The 21,562-nt window shown below is 44.7% G+C and overlaps 1 protein-coding gene across 3 annotated transcripts; it reads right to left on the bottom strand.

Annotated features, from left to right (window-relative positions):
* Positions 1–542: 542 nt before the first annotated feature.
* Positions 543–20,223, bottom strand: RPIA (ribose 5-phosphate isomerase A). Of its 3 annotated transcripts, none has more exons than XM_035134677.3 (9): positions 19,806–20,223; positions 18,482–18,542; positions 13,610–13,665; positions 10,774–10,833; positions 5,784–5,848; positions 4,975–5,043; positions 3,997–4,138; positions 3,490–3,589; positions 543–1,670 (listed from the first exon to the last, which is right to left on the bottom strand). In XM_035134677.3, the coding sequence occupies exons 1-9, from the start codon at positions 20,079–20,081 to the stop codon at positions 1,573–1,575; spliced, it is 927 nt and encodes a 308-aa protein (XP_034990568.2). In that variant the 5' UTR covers positions 20,082–20,223; the 3' UTR covers positions 543–1,572. The 3 variants fall into 3 exon arrangements, with proteins under 3 accessions (XP_034990568.2, XP_034990569.2, XP_088512229.1); XM_035134678.3 differs by having other exon boundaries at positions 19,899–20,223; XM_088656103.1 differs by lacking the exons at positions 13,610–13,665; positions 18,482–18,542 and having other exon boundaries at positions 19,899–20,223.
* Between the last annotated feature and the right edge of the window lie 1,339 nt (positions 20,224–21,562).

Raw genomic sequence — 21,562 nt, 5'->3', positions numbered from 1 at the left:
AAACCGAAAATTCGTAAACCGAGGTGTTCATAAACCGAGATTCCACTGTAGTATAAACACCAACAATTGGGAAACACTGGCCTGCGAGCGCTCTGGTTGGAGAACAGCCTTTACCAAAGGTGTCATGGGCTTTGAAGGCACTCGAACTCAGGACGCAAGGGAGAAACGTGCTAAGAGGAAGGCACGCTTGGCAAACCCTCACGATGATCAACTCCCGCCCGGAAACCTATGTCCCCACTGTGGAAGGATGTGTGGATCCAGAATTGGCCTCCACTGTCACTTACGGACTCATTGTTAAAATGGAAGACAATCTTACTCGGCTATGAGTGATCGCCAAAGAAGAAGAAATAAAATAATAATAGTAATAATCTTTGTGGGAGAAGGTAGAGGGATGCCTTTTCTGCCAGGCCTATCCTCCTTTCTGCCCCCTGAAGCAACAGGGCACAGGATTGGATCCTGTTAAGCGTGGGGCAGCACAGGGCACCTTGACCAAAGGGCAGATCAGGAAGGTGTTTAAGAACAAACACGAACGCACAAATGGCTGGCGTTACAGCTCTTTATTTCAGTGCCTAAAACAAAAAAGACGAGTCGTACATTTCTGAAACGGTTATCATGCGAAGCACTTAAGAGATGAGACACAACACATTTTATATATATATTTTTAAAGTGCCTGTCTCTTGCTACATTAATACAATCCTCCCAGTAAGGCTCATTCTTTGGATGCGTTTCGAGGCAACATTCTGTGAAAATCATGCAAAGGGAGGGCTAGGAACTCTCCGAAACTCCAACTGGGCCCAAATTGGTTAAAACTGGGCATTAGCCCAGAGCATGTTCACCTGTACAGATAGATGCCTGGGCAGCCTCGAATTTCAGCCATCCATTATTGGGGGAGGGCTGAAACATTTCCAAAGTATATCATTCCATATATTATTTTAAAGGTACGCATTTTTTTGCGTGGAATAGGCGCTGTGGCTGATCCCATGCCATACAAATTCCACGGAGGCCAACTGCACAAATTATCAGCAAATTTTCTATACTGAGACTAAACATTCTCTGTCAAAAACAGTTATGGTAAAAATCATTGAAAGGCATAAATTATAGAACCGAAAGAGATTCCAATAAGGCATCTGTGAGTACCAACTGGGCACAACCCTTCTGCGTCAATGCATTTTATTTTTTTGGGGGGGTGTTTATGCAAATACCACAAATTGCATCTTCTATTTTCTCCCCCTGCTAGACACACTCTGAGCAACCAGATGGTTCAAGTACTGTATAAAATATTCGTTTTGGTAAAATCTTTTGTATAAAAACCAAAGTGAAAAAAAAGTTGAAAATGCTCAAAATGATTGATCACATTTTGTTTTTGTTTTTTTTAAATGATTTACATGGAAAAAGTAAAATATATATATAATTTAAAACAACATTCATTTCCATTATTAGTGAGATCTGCTGGACCTTTGGTTTCATTCACCAAGATCTGGACAGACAGGCTTTTAAGGCAAGATTGGCACCAAAGTGATAAACTGTATGCAATGGGCTGAAGGCAGAGCAGATTTGGGGGCTGGATGCTGGTCAGTGGACTGGCTTCTCCCGGACACTGACAGAACCATCTTCCATGCCAAAGTAAACCCGCTCTGCCATGTCGATAAAGAGGCCTGTTTCCACCACTCCTAGAACAGAAAAGCAAAATCACGGCTGAATGCAATAGAAGCATTAATAACCATTGAAAATATTGGACTTGTAAGATACAAGTCATAGGTTTGTAATTTCATCCCACTGGGGGCAGAAGGAATTGCTGACCTGTGCTGGGCCTGTTTATATTTTAATTTAAAAAACTAAAAACTAAAAATGAGACCAGAAATGCACATTGTGCTAAACACTGGTTTATCATACTGATCCTTTATATTGGTAGTTCTCAAAGTGTATGGCAGGAGAGGGTGACAAGCGTGGCAGGAAGATTCAAGGACAACCAAAGGAACATTTAAAACATTTCAGGGCAGTATAGTGTACCATAGTGTTGAAACATTTTTTATTATTTGCAGAATACTTTTCAAAATGAGGGCATGAGCATCAAGTGATACTGCGAGCTCACAACTTTTGTTGAGTTTGCATATACCACTGATGGCCAAACCTGGCCCTCCAGCTGTTTTGGGACCACAATTCCCATCATCCCTGACCACTGGTCCTGTTAGCTAGGGATGATGGGAGTTGTAGTCCCAAAACAGCTGGAGGGCCAGGTTTGGCCATCACTGGCATACACAATTAAGGTCATAGCTGCCAAGTTTTCCCTTTTCTCGCGAGGAAGCCTATTCAGCATAAGGGAAAATCCCTTAAAAAAAGGGATAACTTGGCAGCTATGATTAAGGTACATATACATACTTAAATATATGTAAGAGGCTCATTCATAAATTATATTTTGGGAATGATTTTTGTTATATACTTTCTGGATGACTCGTGTTCATATTATAAAGCAGTTGCATTCTATGTTATGAAGCAAGCACTGCTAGGAGCTGCTTCTTTCCCAATGTATTTCCTATCAATAAAAATAAAACTTGGTGTGGCACGAACAAATTTTCCCCCTGAAAGTGTGGTCCAGAGAAGCAGTTTGAGAATCACTGCTTTATATCATGGTAAAACAATGTTATCAACATGTGCCCTTGTCCTACGCCTAAAGGTTGTTTTTCTGTTACTGTATTTACAAAATATTCGTATTGAAACTCTTAATAAAGGTACAAAAAGTACAGTAAAATAAAATAAATGATGCTACTGTATATCTTAACACAGGTGATGTGAGAACAACATGGTAGGCAAACTAAGGCCCGGGGGCCGAATCTGGTCCAATCGCCTTCTAAATCCTACCTGCAGACGGTCGGGAATCAGCGTTTTTTTACATGAGTAGAATGTGTACTTTTATTTAAAATGCATCTCTGGGTTATTTGTGGGGCCTGCCTGGTGTTTTTGCATGAATAGAATATGTGCTTTTATTTAAAATGCATCTCTGGGCTATTTGTGGGGCATAGGAATTCGTTCATTCCCCCCCCCCAAAAAATAGTTCGGCCCCCCACAACGTCTGAAGGACAGTGGACCGGCCCCCTGCTGAAAAAGTTTGCTGACCCCTGAACTGAGATAACCACATATAGAGCAATCTACACCAATGGCGCCACCTGCTGTCTAACAGTTGCAAATACAGCATTAACTAGGCTTTTGGTAAAAGAAATATTTTCTAAGAATTCATATTTATCACTGTACTAGGACGATGTACGGTCAAGGGCAAAAATAAGTTCCAAAGCACTTAATTCTGCTCTAGTGTTATTCAGGCATTAGGCATATATTTTCCCTCATTTATAAAGAAGAGGACTGGACTCTCAAATGAGTAACTTTTTAGGATTTTAGTTCCACAGCTATACAGCTGTTAGTATGCCAGCTACAAGTGATTTTAAAAAAACAACAACCGCTCATGAAATATGCTTCTGTTGCAAGACTACCTACCTGGTATCATCTTGATTGCCACATTCGCTTCACGCCAGTTATGGACATTATCAAATTTCCAGTCCAATAAGAAGTTCCCATTGTCAGTCACGACAGGGCCCTAGCAGCGAAGAGAATAGGTAGAGATTTGTTTTTTTAAGAAACAAAAATCAAAATGAGTGAAACAGAAAGAAAACAAAGCCCAACGTCCAAATGAAAACTTAAGCACTCTAAAACGGAATCATCATATATGGAATTATGGACTGCTGGACTGAAAGAAGAAAAGACACCATATTCACATGTGATAATGACTCCCTAATTTAATGCATAAAGGTAAAGGTAAAGGGGCCCCTGACCATCAGGTCCAGTCGTGTCCAACTCTGGGGTTGCGGCGCTCATCTCGCTCTATAGGCCGAGGGAGCCGGCGTTTGTCCGCAGACAGCTTCCGGGTCATGTGGCCAGCATGACAAAGCTGCTTCTGGCGAACCACTCTAGAAGGTGCAATTTTGCCCAGCAATTAATACTTACCGCCTTATTCACAGCCATCCTCAGCTCTGCAACACCCCCAAACCTCTTGGCCAGAGCTCTGGAAATTGGAACATAGGCCATTGGGATGACTTCAATAGGAATACCTTTCTTCCACTGCTCTCCGAGGCGTTCAGACTTTTTCCTACAGGAACATGGTTTAAAGCAAAACTGGAATTAACCCATTGCACAAATGCACCCTTCTTTTGCAGATGGTTGCACAGGAAGAGTTCCCTGAAAAGAGGGACTGGTTGATGAACCATTCTGGGAATTATAGCTTTGTGAAGGGAATACGGCTCTCTCAACAACTCTCAGCACCCTTAAACTACAGTTCCCAAGGTTCCTTTTTTTTTTACAGTGTGTGTGTGTGAGCGAGCAATGACTTCTTAAAGTGGTATGACACCGCTTTAAAAGTACAGTGCAGAAGGAACAAGAGACAGTGCCCCTATAATATTTAATGGGACAGTATACAAAAGGATAGGTGTCACGACACTAACACCCCCGATTCCAATATGTTACCGAACGGGCCTTATTGATAAACTTGCGGGAGGTCCTCCCCTGCAATGTGCAATGGTTGATTGGGTGAGACAGTCTTTCAGGTACGGTGGTACCTCGCAAGACGAATGCCCTGCAAGACGAATTTTTCGCAAGACGAATGTGTTTTGCGATCTGATGGTGATCTGATGGTGACTCACAAGACGAATTCGTTTGGTGAAAAATTCGTCTTGTGAATCGCGGTTTCCCATAGGAATGCATTGAAATTTAATTAATGCGTTCCTATGGGCAAAAAAAAGAAATTTCAATGCATTCCTATGGGAAACCGCGATTTGCAAGACAAATTTTTCGCAAAACGAATTGACTCGTGGGACGAATTAAATTCGTCTTGCGAGGCACCACTGTATGTTAGGACTGAATATAGCTCTCTCTCTCTCTCCCTCTCCTGGAAAAAGCACCAAACAGTCAGTCGCCAGCATATTTTACCTATAATCAGCAATGACAATGAAGCTTTTTGCATAGCCAGCGACTATCTTCTCCTGCGTCAGGCAGCCCCTGGAGGAAAAAAGAGAGCAGAACACAAACCCAGTTGCCCAGACTGATCAGAAGTCAACTAAGGATTTAGCAACTGAAGGCTTAGGAAGGAAGTCTATCTATAGAATCCGGGAGCCCTAGATATCAATGCAGTTATTTAATCCAGGCCAGTGGAGGCTGGTCAGCTTAGGACAACTGGGGCACTGTCCCATTGCAAAATCCCCCCCAAATATAACCCCCCCACCAAGAAAACCACACTATTTCCTGCTCTTCCTGAGCACTCCCTAGTCTTCCATTAGAACTGCTGTAACCGTTTCTGTCAATCAGCTCTTTCCATTGCTCAGCCAACCTTGAGCAAAAACTATTGCTGTGGCCTGAAGGTCTCTCTCACTCACCTCCAGGCAGAAAAAACACATTCCCATAGCAAACACCAGGGCAAGGGCATTTTTGCTGTTTGTTTGTTCATTTTTAAAATCTCCATCTGCATTTGTATAAGCAATTAAAATTATTTTTCTGTTCTGTGAATGCCCAGCCCTGCTTCTGTGCAAATCAGCCTCCTGTGGTTTTCCAGCAACTGGTATTCTAGTGTTTCAATTTTTTGAAAAGCAGGCCTAGAAATAATTAAGCTGGAGGAGGGGAATGATTGCTTTCCATAGCCTTGCCTGGTCACCAGCCTACCAGCTACTGGGTCCAGCCAGGGTTGCCACCCTTATTCTCAGCCCTTTCACCTGCAAGTAAATTAATTAGGCATTATTTCTTACCCTCCTCCTTTGATAAGATTGAGGTCCAAGTCGACTTCATCGGCACCATCAATGGCAACATTCAACTTCAGGAAAGAAAAGATTTTTTTTTTTAAAAAATATGATTTTTATTAATTTTTCTCTTTTACAATTTCAGATAAACATTTTACATCCTTAAGATATCAATGACTTCCCTCCTTCTCTTTCCATGGTTCATTTTTGCATATCTTATATCTCTGCATGTTTTACAAAAACTATACCAATTGGTTTTCCACTATTACCGTACATCCATCAAAAATTATTTACACTGTTGAATTTATCTTAATGCTGCCAGCGTTTTCAAGCTGTACATACAGTAATTACTTTCCATATATTCAGTAAATGTTTTCCAATCTTCTTTAAACATATGTTCTTCTTGTTTTCGCTAAGTCTGAAAGTTGTGCATATTCTGTCAACTTAAGTTGCCATTCTTCTTTGGTTGGGACCTCGCCCGTTTTCCATTTTGGGGCTAACAAAACATGGGCTGCACTTGTTGCATACATAAATATCCTTTAGGAAAGGGATTTAGAGTAAGGTAACCAGATGTCCCCATTTCCCGGGGACAGTTCCCGGATTTACACATCAGCCCCCATACAAAATCCATTGAAGTTGAAAAGGATCCCCAGATTCATTGAAAAATATCTGGTAACCTTAGTGTGTTTATTGCCTGCATTTTGGACACCATGCTCTTTGAGGGTGACACTTACAAACCTACAAATAACAATTCAGCAAATAAAAACAAAACAAAAAACCCACCCATAAAGAACAGCAATAGCTGCGTTATGATGGGGCAACAATAGCCAAAAACACAAGTCAGGTGATATTGAAAAAGTGGCTGTAAAAGAGCCATAAATTGGGGTTCCCAATTAGCTACGTAAGTAGTGCAGACCCTGTTTTACTAAAGCCAAGCCATGGGCCCCCTAAAGGTAAAGGGACCCCTGACCATTAGGTCCAGTCGTGACTGACTCTGGGGTTGCGCGCTCATCTCATATTATTGGCTGAGGGAGCCAGCATACAGTTTCCAGTCATGTGGCCAGCATGACAAAGCCGCTTCTGGTGAACCAGAGCAACACACGGAAATGCCGTTTACCTTCCTGCTGTAGCGGTCCCTATTTATCTACTTGCACTTTGAGGTGCTTTCAAACTGCTGGGTTGGCAGGAGCTGGGACCGAGCAACGGGAGCTCACCCTGTCGCGGGGATTTGAACCACCGACCTTCTGATCAGCAAGCCCTAGGATCTGTGGTTTATCCCACAGCGCCACCTGCGTCCCATGGGCCCCCTCCTTTTGAAAAAAATGGTATCTCTATGGTAGTTTTTGTTATGTGAACACTGTGCAGACCCCCTGGGGTCTGGGGACCACCAACTGGGAAATGCTGCTTTAATGTGTGGGTAGACAGAAACAGAGCCCCTTCAAGTCTCTGGGGCCTAAGCCATAATTTATGTTTATTTATACCCAACCTTTTCCCCTGAAAGGACTCATGGCTTCTTACTGATGAAGGCAAGAACTACTAGAAAAATCAATAATTAAAAACAATTAAACATCGGCAAAATTAAAACAATGTGCATATATTAAATCTGCTTAAAGCACAGCAAGGATTTACAGTAAAACAGCACAGCACCAGCCCTTTCATTAAAAGCAGCCAGGTTCCAGAAGGTCTTCTCCTGCCAGCGGAAGAACTGCAAGGAGGAAGCCAGTCTCACTTCTCTAAGGAGGGAGTTCCAGAGTCTGGGAGCAGCCACTGAGAAGGCCCTGTCCCATGCCCCCACCAAGCATGACTGGGAGGGTGGCGGGTCCAAGAGAAGGGCCTCAGAACCCAGGCAGGTTTGTATGAGGGACTGCAGTCTTTCAGATAGCTTGTGCCTAAGATATTTAGTGCTATGTAGGTCATAGCCAGCACTTTGAATTCTGCCCGTCGCCAACCTTGCATGCAGAGATCTCCACGTGGTCGCAGTTGGACCTGCACTAGATGCAAAATATGCCTGGCACCTGGGGAATTTTTAATACTGACTGTTGCCTGCTGAATGGCAGGAGTTTTAGTAAAGGTAAAAGGTAAACGATCCCTGGGTGGTTAAGTCCGGTCAAACGCGACTATGGGGTTGTGGCACTCATCTCGCTTTCAGGCCGAGGGAGCCAGCGTTCGTCCACAGACAGCTTTCCGGGTCATGTGGCCAGCAGGACTAAACCGCTTCTGGTGCAACGGGACAACGTGATGGAAACCAGAGCACAAGGAAATGACATTTACCTTCCTGCCACAGCGGTACCTATTTATCTACTTGCACTGGCATGCTTTCAAACTACTATGTTTCTCTGAAAACAAGACACCGTCTTATATTTATTTTCCCTCAAAAACACACACTATGGCTTATTATCAGGGGATTTTTAAATTTTTTTCCTCCTCCTGCTGCGGCCGGCATTGTTGCTGCGCCTATCACTATGTCTTATTTTCAGGATATGGCTCATATTCCTTGAATGCTTAAAAATCCTGCTATGGCTTATTTTATGACTACGTCTTAAAATAGGGGAAACAGGGTACTAGGTTGGCAGGAGCTGGGACAGAGCAACGGGAGCTCACCCCGTCGCAGGGATTCAAACCACCAACCTTGGAGTTTTAGTAGATGTCTGTGGCCACACCACGCAGGGCCTTTTAGATCAAGCGTTATCTCTTCCTACGAACTTGGACTCGCTCCTGCTGTTGCTTCCCAAAGCCTTCCTTGAGTCTATTTCAGGAAACAACTAAAACTATAACCCAAATCCCAGTGACTCAGAAGCACCATCTGCTGAACAGAATCCCACCTAGGCTGGACTCGCAAGTCAGCCAACAAGCTCCCTCCATAATCTTTCTTTCCAGGTGTAAATCTCTGGCACCTCAAAACTAATCCCATTCATAAAGAAAGGGCAGTCTGGGTCAACATCTCCAAGGAGAAGCCCCTGGAGTGACAACGGCACCCATGCAGCTCTGAGACTGGATCACGGCGCAAGGGCAAGGGGTCAGCAACTCTGGAGACAGAGAAAGTGGGATGCAGCTTGACGTAACCACAAGGTTGAGCAATTAATCATAGAATCATAGAGTTGGAAGAGACCACAAGGGCCATCCAGTCCAACCCCCTGCCAAGCAGGAAACACCATCAAAGCATTCTTGACATATGGCTGTCAATCCTCCGCTTAAAGACCTCCAAAGAAGGAGACTCCACCACACTTCTTGGCAGCAAATTCCACTGTCGAACAGCTCTTACTGTCAGGAAGTTCTTCCTAATGTTTAGGTGGAATCTTCTTTCTTGTAGTTTGAAACCGTTGCTCCGTGTCCGCTTCTCTGGAGCAGCAGAAAACAACCTTTCACCCTCCTCTATATGACATCCTTTTATATATTTGAACATGGCTATCATATCACCCCTTAACCTTCTCTTCTCCAGGCTAAACATGCCCAGCTCCCTAAGCCGTTCCTTATCTCAGGAATCTCAGGCTTCTACATAAATACCCAGGGTTGCAAATAGGGGAAACGCCTGCAAGGCTGGTTACCACGATACATTTATACATTGCTTTTTAGTCAAGGTGGGCTCCCAAAGCAGGTTAAAAATTGCAAACCCACAAGAAGTTCCAATATATTAGGGATATGTAGAATTATTTATGGCTGTCTTCTGGGACCTAGCAATTGATGGCAAGTGGCCCAAATCATAGAGAGGGGCAACTGTCTTGGCTTCTGCTCTCCTCTGAACACTCATTCATTCTTGGCCCTCTTGCTTTCAGGACCTTCCTTCCTTCTTACCCCACCCATGTGGCTGGGTTGCCCCAGCCACTCTGGGCAACTTCCGACATAAACATAATAAAATATTAAACATTAAGCTTCCCTATACAGGGCTGCCTTCAGATGTCTTCCAAAGGTTAAATAGTTACTAATCTCCTTAACATCTGGTGGAAGGGTGTTCCACAGAGTGGGTGCCACTACCGAGAAGGCCCTCATCCTTTGCTCCTTTTCCTTACTATGAGGAACACTGGTTGCTAGGCAAGTAAACAGGTCTGAGATCCTGGAAAGGATTGGCGTAAAAACTATGCCAGTAGTAAAAGCTACTACAAACACAGGTGGATCTCTAACACAGGAGGGCAATTCCTCAATACAGTTCCTTCTTATGGGAGGACATAGTTTTGGGAGGCTCTCTTGTAGGATTAGAGACTTTGCTAACAGCCTATTACTTTCCCAGAGGTACCTTTATTGCCCGAATCAAGAAAACGGTTCAAGAGAAAGAAAGACAGGGACACTTGGACACAGCAACCCGCCCTTCCTCAAAGAAAGGGGCCCTTGCTTCATAAAAGAGAAGTATCGTTTCTTGTGTCCCTGGTGTGCTATTTGAGGCATGAGGATCAGGGTGGCCTCTGTGGTGCGGACTGCCTTCCATCAGCTACGGCCCTATCTGGAGAGGGATAGCCTAACTTCTGCCGTCTGTGCTCTCGTAACCTCCAGGTTAAATTACCGCAATATGTTATACGTGGGGCTGCCTCTGAAAGATGGTTCAGAAACTTCAGCCGGGGCAGAATTCAGCGGCCAGGTTGCTCAGCGGGGCAAGACGGTTTGAGGACATCAATCCAATCTTGGCCCAACAGCACTGGGCCCAATTGAAAGTGCTGGTTTTGACCTACAAAGTCTTATAAACAGCTCAAGACTCAAGGACTAGGGTTGCCATATTTCAAATCCGGACAAAATTCTGAACGCCCCAAACCCGGAATTAAGAGTTCCGGTTTTCAAACTTTTTTGGAAGCCAAATGTCCAACTTCTGCTTGAGTGCAGGAAGCTCCTGCAGCCAATCGGAAGCCGCGCCTTGGCTCTCGAACGGTTTCGGGAGTCGAACGGACTTCTGGAATGGATTAAGTTTGAGAACCAAGGTTCCCACTGCACTGAGAAGACGAAGAGCAGTGTTGCATGGGAACTGAACAGGAACAGTTGCTGAAGAGCACAGGAAAAAATCCAAATCTTTTACCTCAGGGTGTCGATCCAAGTCACTTAAGGTTAAGCCGTTCTGCAGAATCAACTGACGTGCCTAAACGGAAAGTAAAAGCCAAAATTGTTTCCCAGATTTTATAGGGGAGGAATCAGAGTCATTTTGACATGTTCATTAGCAGCTGTGATACAAATTAGTGGTTAAGAAACTGTGCTATAATTGAGCGAATGTTAGTCTTTCAGGAGCATGCTATTTTGATCCAACAAAAGCGGGTTTTCAACCAAGAAAAGACTCATTTCTCCCACAATGAAGGAGTGTTAAAGCCTTTGCACCCTCAAGTTCTCGTCTTCATTAACAAGCCAGGCAGATATAAAACCCACCAAATTCTGTAAGAGATCAGAACAGCCCTCTCAGAAACAACACGAACATGGAATCTCTGACGTCAAACCAGCACAAATGTAATAGCAGAGCCCATGCGTTGCATGCAAAATTTCCCAAATTTAATCTGCCGTAACTTTGCCTGAAACCCTGGAGATGCTACCAAACCAGTGCAGGCAATACTGAGCTAGACAGACGAATGGTCTGACTTGGAATACCCATTTAGTATTTCAACAGACTATGAAAGATACTTGCATTAAAAGTGTTGCACAAGGTTCGCATCAATGCAACTGAATGGCAGCTGTAATCCTAAACCTGTGTATTTATTAGGTTTGGCCCCATCCCCTCTGCAAGCAAGGTCATATTCCATGAGGATTAGAAAAGGCCGGGATTTCTTAAAATGATTTGCTGGACTCCGGTATTAATGCACTGTGGCATGTATACCTGTAACTCTGCATACCAGCAGTACATTTTGAGTGTAATAATAATAATAATAATAATAATAATAATAATTGTAAGGGGAAGGGCTTATAGAGAACAGCCCCCCCCCATCAGAAGCAGCCCATCTCCAAGCAGTCAGGAAAGCGAAGGGGCGGATGAGGAAAGTTAGGAGACGGAAAGGGAGTGCTCAGGCTCTGGCAACATCCAAGAGCCCCTGCTCCACAGGCAGGAAGAGAGGGAGGGGGAAAGAGAGGAGGGGACTCAGACGGGCCGGAGACCTTCCCCCCCCCCCGACACCGGAATTAAGGAGGAGGAGAAAGGGGAGGAGGTTCGCAGTCCCACGACTCTTATGTTGGTCCAGATCACGAAAGGGGGCAGTGCCAGATTCTGATCCGGACTGATGAGACATGAAAGCAGCAGCTCACTTCACTGTAAATAATATGCACTAATAAAAACTTCTGAAAGACAAGCATGCGGAGGGTCGTTACTCAAGAGTAGTCGCAACAACCCTGACAATAATAATAATAATAATAATATTTTTTTATTTATACCCCGCCCATCTGGCTGGGTTTCCCCAGCCACTCTGGGCGGCTTACAACAGAAGTATTAAAATGCAATAATATAATATAAGCAACAGTTGGAGATGCTCCTCTGAGCACATCTTTTTTTGACAGCTATGCCATATTTAACAAAAGCAACCTGGGCAGCACCTAATCCAGGCATGGCCAAACTTGGCCCTCCAGATGTTTTGGGACTACAACTCCCATCATCCCTAGCTAACAGGACCAGTGGTCAGGGATGGTGGGAATTGTAGTCCCAAAACATCTGGAGGGTGTGGGGTGCTACCTGTTGCTCCTAGTAACTCCAGCCCCAGGAAACACTCTTGTAAAATCAAGGCTTAATGCAGTTGAAAGATATTTTTACAGGCTACCTTTCCCAGTACGAAATTGCTTAATATTGAATCATAGAGTTGGAAGAGACCACAAGGGCCATCCAGTCCAACCCCCTGCCAAGCAGGAAACACCATCAAAGCATTCTTGACATATGTCTGTCAAGCCTCTGCTTAAGGACCTCCAAAGGAGGAGACTCCACCACACTCCTTCGAAGCAAATTCCATTGCTGGGAGAACCAAATATTGTCAGTTGATTCTTACAACTAGCCATATAACCCCATGAACCAAGAAAGCCTGCTCTGTACTAGATACACAGCCACATTTCAAAACTGATATTCCAGTGTTTAGCCGCCTTGCAGGTCTCACCCATCAGATTACCTGTTTCAACAGGATAACGAAGCATGTAAATGCATGCTAGATCTTTTGAATAAACAGAACTTGGATATTTACTCAAACCCCACCTTCCAGTCCCAAAAGGAACACCTAAGGTGGCCATTCAAACATCCTATTCACACATGGAAATGAACGTTATTATGGGAATGAACATTAAAGAACATTATTATGTCGCCCAGCTGAATGTAGCCTTACTGCACCAACCGTCTAATGATCTGGAAATTCGGACTCCAGACACGAAGGCAATTTGGTATTAGTTGCTAAGAAACCAACAGTTGCTAGGCTGTGACCTCAGGTGAGTTCAGCGCACAGTTAAAAAATGGTCAGGGTTGCAAGTAGCGCTGCTGTGTCATGTTCAGAGCTCTAATCTCGGGAGGGGCATTAAGATGTAGCATCCTTTCAGCAATTAATGGAAAAAAGAAACAAAGCAAATTATAGCAATGCCTTTCCAGCGCACTGCCTTGATGACTGACAAGTACAACTCACTGTTGGGAGACAAGACAGTTTCCCCGTGGTCAAGACACCACAAGGGATATTGTTACTACCTCTGTAATGGCATATAGATTTTCGTAAGGAAGTCAGAAGTGGAGTCCTAACGGGACCTGGGATATAGGTGCACACGAGATCAGTTCAGAAAGCTATCGTACAAATAACCTTAATTCAGCTGCTTACATACTGGAAAACAGCCTCGTAGCTGTTGAGTGGCTGATCAAGATGTAAACAGAAGATCTGGCTCTTTAAAAAACGGAGATGTCAAGGGGAAGATTTTACCTGGAAAGACGAAGGTATACAGACTATGTTGAGATTCTCTTGCTTCACTCTCTCAGCTGTGGGGGGAAATTGCTTTGTTAAATGCATACTCAGACCAGAAAGAGTCATGCACCCATATTAAAATATTCCTGCTTAAACTAGTTAATTCATTCATTTATTTTTCAGTTACAATCGTACCTTGGTTTTCGAACAGCTTAGCTCTCGAACGTTTTCGCCCACGAACGCCGCGAACCCAGAAGTGACTGTTCCGGTTTGCGAACTATTTTTGGAATGTTTTGGAAGTCGAACGTATTTCCGGAACGGATTCCGTTCAGCTTCCAAGGTACGACTGTATTGTGTTTCATTCCGCTTGCAAAAGGAAGCAGGAAGGAAATGGCCATTGCTAACCAGAATGGTCAGAAATTTTCTTCGGGGGCCAAAAGCTTGGTTTTCGAACAGCTTAGCTCTCGAACGTTTTGGCCCCTGAAATTTACGGTTTCTGCCAAATGGAGAAAAATTCCCACTTCCAATTTCTGATGAAAAGTCTAATTACCCGTGTCATTTCTGCACAGCAAATGAAGCAAAAGGTATTTCCAGTTAGCAGCATGTTAGCAGTTAGCTAATGCCGCAAAGTTTAGTGAACATACCAGTTTTTACAGCTCCTACCTTGAACAAATTGCAAGTGAAGCTACTACCTTACTCACAAGTTCAGAAAAGATTCTTCAAACAACTTGCTACAGATTGAGAAAACCATCTTGAAGGTGATACAACTGATGGAGGATAGCCATCAAGAAATAAGAAGAAATTTTCTGACCACTCTGGTTAGCAGCAATCATGGAAAAGCTAGCTAGCATTGCTGTTCTTCTGAAGATGGCCCTTTTCTCACCCATGAGCTTTGTCATTTGGTGTTAACATTCATCACTACTCAGCTAAAGCAGCAGTTGACTCTTCCAACCAGGGCTACCGGGGAACAGGACTCCCAAGGACAAACAAAACAAAAGAGCACCCAAATTTCAAGGCCACATGCTCTTTCCTGTCCCACATACATGTTATACTACCATTTGAACTCCAGAGACGCTCTGGAGATATTTCTGCCAATCAGCTCTCTGTACTGCTCAGCCAATCCCAATCCAGAGGTCACAGAATCATAGAGTTGGAAGAGACCACAAGGGCCATCCAGTCCAACCCCCTGCCAAGCAGGAAACACCATCAAAGCATTCCTGACATATGGCTGTCAAGCCTCCGCTTAAAGACCTCCAAAGAAGGAGATTCCACCACACTCCTTGGCAGCAAATTCCACTGCTGAACAGCTCTTACTGTCAGGAAGTTCTTCCTAATGTTTAGGTGGAATTTTCTTTCTTGTAGTTTGAATCCGTTGCTCCGTGTCCGCTTCTCTGGAGCAGCAGAAAACAACCTTTCTCCCTCCTCTATATGACATCCTTTTATATATTTGAACATGGTTATCATATCACCCCTTAACCTTCTCTTCTCCAGGCTAAACATACCCAGCTCCCTAAGCCGTTCCTCATACGGCATCATTTCCAGGCCTTTGACCATTTTGGTTGCCCTCTTCTGGACACGTTCCAGCTTGTCAGTATCCTTCTTGAACTGTGGTGTCCAGAACTGGACACAGTACTCCAGGTGAGGTCTGACCAGAGCAGAATACAGTGGTACTATTACTTCCCTTGATCTAGATGCTATACGCCTATTGATGCAGCCCAGAATTGCATTGGCTTTTTAGCTGCTGCATCACACTGTTGACATGTCAAGTTTGTGGTCTACCAAGACTCCTAGATCCTTTTCACTTCTACTGCTCTCAAGCCAGGTGTCACCCATCCTGTATTTGTGCCTTTCATTATTTTTTTTGCCCAAGTGTAGTACTTTACATTTCTCCCTGTTAAAATTCATCTTGTTTGCTTTGGCCCAGTTGTCTAATCTGTTAAGGTCATTTTGAAGTTGGATCCTGTCCTCTGGGGTATTAGCCACCCCTCCCAATTCGATGCCATCTGCAAACTTGCTCAGGATGCCCTCAAGCCCATCATCCAAGTCGTTGATAAAGATGCTGAATAAGACTGGGCCCAAGACAGAACCCTGTGGCACCCTACTAGTCACTTCTCTCCAGGATGAAGAGGAGTCATTGATGAGCACCCTTTGGGTTCGGTCATTCAAAGGTATTGCTTTATTTCAAGGAACCGAGGAATTGGACCTGCTAGAGGAGGTTCCTTCCATGCATGCTTGGGCAGAAAAGCCATATACCACTTGAATTAGGACTGCCAGGTATTTAGCCCCAATTGTGCAGGTTCCTGCTGCTCCCTTCCAGTTGTCATGAGGGCAATACAAGGGCACTGCATTCATTGGGGTGGTGCTGCAGCATTTTGAGCCCTCCAACCTCTCAGAATCGTACATCTGTTCCAAGTATTCCTGAGCAGTTTCCTTGAAGGCTACATCTCTTCAGCTCTTAGCATGTTCTGTTAACCAGAGAAACATCAGGAAGCGTACCATATCTCAAGATTCAACTAGCTTCTATCCAGGATCACAACCCAGAGGCCTCAGCAGACCACACAGAGATTTGATTCAAGTCACAACCGTGCAACTTGCAGTTTGGCAGCCGCTTCACATGGAAACGATACGATAACCGTGCTTTATGAAAGTTTAACATAATCATCCTGGAATCTTATCCACAGCTGGGACCTTAATCCTTTGCACTTATCGGTCCTTGTGGAAACAGTGTCGGGGGAACCTCTATATTTCAGCTGTGTATCATTTATGTAAACTCATCGTCACCTTTTCGAAAGTCCTCTAAATTAACAACATACGGCAGCCTTTGCAACCTGGCTGAGGCTGACAATTGTTGTAATCCAAAACATCTGAAGGACGCTAGGCTGCTCTAGAAGAAGAAGAAGAGTTTGGATTTGATATCCCGCTTTATCACTACCCGAAGGAGTCTCAAAGCGGCTAACATTCTCCTTTCCCTTCCTCCCCCACAACAAACTCTGTGAGGTGAGTGAGGCTGAGAGACTTCAGAGAAGTGTGACTAGCCCAAGGTCACCCAGCAGCTGCATGTGGAGGTGCGGAGCCGCGAACCCGGTTCCCCAGATTAGGAGTCTACCGCTCTTAACCACTATACCACACTGGCTCCAGAAGCTTTGTGCATGCAGCTACCTCACTAGATAATCACATATCACACCTATCATCCGCCCCAGCCGGTAAAGGTGTCCTGATGGCCGGCTGATGGGAGTTGTGTTCCAAATTTTATCCCCTGTGCTGCTTAAGAGCTACATGAAACTGCTGAGTGGGGCTATCCGAAATTTCGGAGTGCGCTGTCTGCTATATGCTGAAGACAGTCAGCTCTATTTCTCCTTTACGTCCGCAGGTGAGGCAGTGGGAGTGCCTTGCTTCAGTAATGGACTGGATGAGAGCCAAAGAGCTGAAGCTCTATCCAGATTAGACCGAGGCACTGTTAGTGGGCAATTCCCTAGACTGGATGGGTGAGAAGTGGCCTGCTCTTGATGGGGTTACACGCCCTCTGAAGGAGAAGGTACGCAGCTTAGGGCTACTTCTGGATCCTTTGCTGTTGAACACCCTCCCCAGAGAGACTCAGCTGGTACCTTCATTACATATCTTTAGGAGCCAGGCAAAAACGTTTTTCTATAACCAGGCCTTTGTCTGATGATGATGATGATAATAATAATAATAAATTATTTATTTATACCCCGCCCATCTAGCTGAGTTTCCCCAGCCACACTGGGCGGCTCCCAATCGAGTGTTAAAAACAATACAGCATTAAATATTAAAAACTTCCCTAAACAGGGCTGCCTTCAGATGTCTTTTAAAAATAGGATAGCTGCTTATTTCCTTGACATTTGATGGGAGGGCGTTCCACAGGGCGGGCGCCACTACCGAGAAGGCCCTCTGCCTGGTTCCCTGTAACCTCACTTCTTTCAATAAGGGAACCGCTAGAAGGCCCTCGGCGCTGGACCTCCGTGTCCGGGCAGAACAATGGGGGTGGAGACGCTCCTTCGGGTATACTGGACCTAGGGCTTTAAAGGTCAGCACCAGCACTTTGAATTGTGCTCAGAAATGTACTGGGAGCCAATGCAGATCTCTCAGGACCAGTGTTAGATGGTCCTGGCGGCCACTCCCAGCCATCAGTCCAGCTGCCGCATCCTAGATTAGTTGTAGTTTCCGAGTCACCTTCAAAGGTAGCCCCACGTAGAGCGCATTGCAGTAGTCCAAGCAGGAGATAACCAGAGCATGCACCACTCTGGCGAGACAGTCTGCGGGAGGTAGGATCTCAGCCTGCGTACCAGAAGGAGCTGGTAGACAGCTGCCCTGGAGACAGAATTGACCTGTGCCTCCATGGACGGCTGTGAGTCCAAAATGACTCCCAGGCTGCGCACCTGGTCCTTCAGGGGTACAGTGACCCTATTCAGGACCAGGGAGTCCCCCATACCCGCCTGCCCCGTTCCCCCAAAACAGTACTTCTGTCTTGTCAGGATTCAACCTCAATCTGTTAGCTGCCATCCACCCTCCAACCGCCTCCAGACACTCACCCAGGACCTTCACCACCTTCACTGGTTCTGATTTAAAAGAGAGGTAGAGCTGGGTGCCCTTTTAACTGTGTTTGTGGGAGTTACTGGTTTCTTTTATTATGTATTTTGTGCTCTTGTGTTTTTGTGTTGTGATCTTCAGATGAAGGGCGGTATACAAATTTAATAAATAACTCAAGCCTCTGGAGATCACCAGACTGAAGAAAACTGTGTTACACACATATACCATATACCGGGCTAGCTGTTTGGCAGGTAGAACTAGGTACACTTGTTTAGAACAGACTCTGGAAGTTTAAATAAGTGAAACGTAATTTCTGACAAAAAGAATAGCGGAAATGCATACCCAATTTCTGCACAGCGTGAACAATTGTAGACCCACTTCCAATTCCAAGGACTTGATTATTCTAAAGAAAAAGGACAGATATTTTGTTCTTATTTAGTCAACTTAGAAACCACATGGCTTGATTTTACTAGAGAGTATTTAGCATACGCAAAAAGTGGCAACTTTTAGAAAACTTGATAATCTATGGCACAGGTGTGGACCCTGTATCCTTCCAGGTACGGCTGGACTCCCAACTCCCATCAAACCAAGTAGCAGGGCCACATACAGAGGGCTGGACTAGAGGTTCCCAATCCTTGAACCATGGTATTGGTTTTAAGGAGGCAGAAAGACATCCCATGTAAGATAGGCCCCAGTAAAATAAAACATGCTTTGATTTAAAAGCTAAAAAGCACCCTTCTATGTTAAAAACTAAGCAGATGGAAAAAAGTATGAAGTCATATTTATTAATTTCCTTACATTAAAAACTAGCATGTACTGTTAAATACTGTACTTCACCATTGTATTTAATACATAATTCTGCTACTTATCTGATGACTGTCCGTATGGTATATATTTTGAATTACCTGTTTCAAGTGTGTATTTAACAGCATTATGAAATACCTGAAAGTGTAACCATGAAGTTCAGCAGGACTTAGCCAACATGCATTGCAAAAGTTCCTAGCTGTGAACAAACAAAACTTTTGAGTGCTTTACTGCTTTAGGTCCAAGCCAAACATACAATTCCTGGGATATTAACAAGACTGAGATCAAGCAAATGCCCTCAGGCACTGCATTCTTTTAAGCACCTTCTAAAACACTCTTGTTTACACAGATGCTTAGAAAGTCGAGGTGCATTTTAATCCATTTTAGCATTTTAACTTTTGTACTCTTTAAAGCGTGGTTGCTGATTTTTCTGAGTTTTCTTGCATCTTTTCATACTGCTTTGAGGGTTTTGTTTGTTTGTTTGATTTGTTCCAATAACAGAATCATAGAGTTGTAGAGTTGGAAGGGACCCCCCACGGTCATCTAGTCCAACCCCGTGCAATGCAGCAATCTTTTCCTCCAACGTGGGGCTTAAGAGTCTAAACAGAACCATAATGAAGTGGCAAATCAATTTTATGAAATACAAGGGCATGCATGTGACCCTCGGAGTCCCTTCCAACTCTACAATTCTATGGGATGAAATTCTATGAATTCTAGGATGAAACTTTTGAGCGTGCGTATCTCTCTCTCTCTCCACACACACACACACGTCGCAGTAGTCCTACAACCGCTGTCCTCCAAAATCACAGCCGAGGAAATGTACACAAAACCCACACCCCCAACATTTTAGATGGGATCCTACATTTCTGGTGCAAGCAAACGCGCCTGGCTCCCCCAGCCTGCTGGTAACTTCGGGAACTTTGCAAAAAGCCAAAGCCAAAAGGAGGTTCCCCACCTGCACGTGGTTATTCACCGCAGCCCAGGCGGCCAGCTTCTTCGCCTCCTCGGTCATCTTGTTGCTTTTGCTGCTAATGCTTTTGCTGCTGCAACGCTGGGCGCGTTTGTGCACGTGCCGCGTCCCCTCCGCCCCAACTAGCCTCCTGCAGAGAAGGGCGGCGCACTCCCCCCGGTTCCGCATTGCCTGCCCTCCGCCCCGCCCGCGCGGCTGCCCCCTTTCAGCTCCGCCTGCCTCTGCCTGCCGGCCCCATGGAAGCGACCTCGGGGCTGGCTGCTCCGGGGGTGAGGGAAGCCGGCCTCTCCCTCCTCACCTGAGCGCCTCCTCCTCCCCGCGGCCGCATGGGGCTTGTAGTGCCGCCGTGACGCGGAGAGCCTGCGCCAGGCGGCCGGGGAACTACAGCACCCACAATGCACCCCGGCGCGCGCGAGGGCCTCATGTTAAGAACAGGAGACGTCGAAGGCCTGTCTAGTCCAGTATCCTGTCCTTGCAGTGGCATTTATTATATTATATTATATTATATTATATTATATTATATTATATTATATTATATTATATTATATTATATTATATTATATTATATTATATTATATTATATTATATTATATTATATTATAATAATGTCGCGCCATATTTTATTTTATTTTAATTAAGTTAAGTTATATGCCGCCTTTCATTACACTGACAACTTTGCACCTCCTGGCAATAGCAAAATAGTAGCGGGGGTGGGTGGGGGGCTTGACAGTTTGCCCTTGATCCTAGAAACACCCCTCCCATGACAACGCTCGTATGATTCAGACTTGCTAGATGGAAGTTTTGTGCTGGTTATTTTTGTGCTGGTTGTGTTTTTTAAAAAACTTTATTTGTTATTTATTATTTTACATCTCGGGGCAGTTTTCCAACGGAACTTCTTTATGGAGAGGCTGTTTCTGCCTAGATCTGTGTCGCTGGCAGCTAAGCAGACGAAAGCAGAACAAGGCGACCTGTGGAAATTTAGGAATGCAGGACTGAGTTTATACATTCGACTGCGGCGGAATACTAGGTATAGAGCCGACTGTGCAACTCGAGGCAGAGTTGATGGGTTTTCATTTATTTATTTTACTGCCTCCCTCCCGCAACAAGCATAACACTCCTCTAAAAGCTTTTATTCTTTCTTCTCAAATTTCGCTTGTCTAAACAGGATTGTTTTCAGTAAGACGCCTGCTTGTCTCAATAGGCAGGGAGTTCCAAAGTGCAGGCCACCCCCCACATTGTGCATTTAGGAGTCCCCAAAGCCTCATTCTACCTGGCCTAATTATAAAACAGGGCACTTAATTTTTATTATTTTTGCTGCTGGGATTAATGTTCATGTAACGAAGCACATTATCATTGTTATTATTATTTATTATATACTCTCAGCTGCCGCATTGAGCCCGTGCGAAAGAAGCATTCAGCTTCCACACGGCACATTCGCGATGCTTTACTTTACCCTTTGCAAAAACCAGCATGGCTAAGCGCTCTACTGCGGCGGCCCCTTTAAGACGCGAACTCCCTTGATGCCCTCGGCACTGGGGAGCGTGGTCCACATTCAGAATCGGCCACGTAGGAAGCATTGGCGTTGCCCAATCAGGAAGGGGCGGGAAAAAAGCAGCAGCCAATCGCTGAGCTCCACCAACCGCCACCGC

The sequence above is a fragment of the Zootoca vivipara genome, chromosome 12, assembly GCF_965207765.1.
Source record: "Zootoca vivipara chromosome 12, rZooViv2.hap1.1, whole genome shotgun sequence".
NCBI classification, from domain to species: Eukaryota; Metazoa; Chordata; class Lepidosauria; order Squamata; family Lacertidae; genus Zootoca; species Zootoca vivipara.
This window is presented reverse-complemented; position numbering and strand designations above follow the sequence as displayed.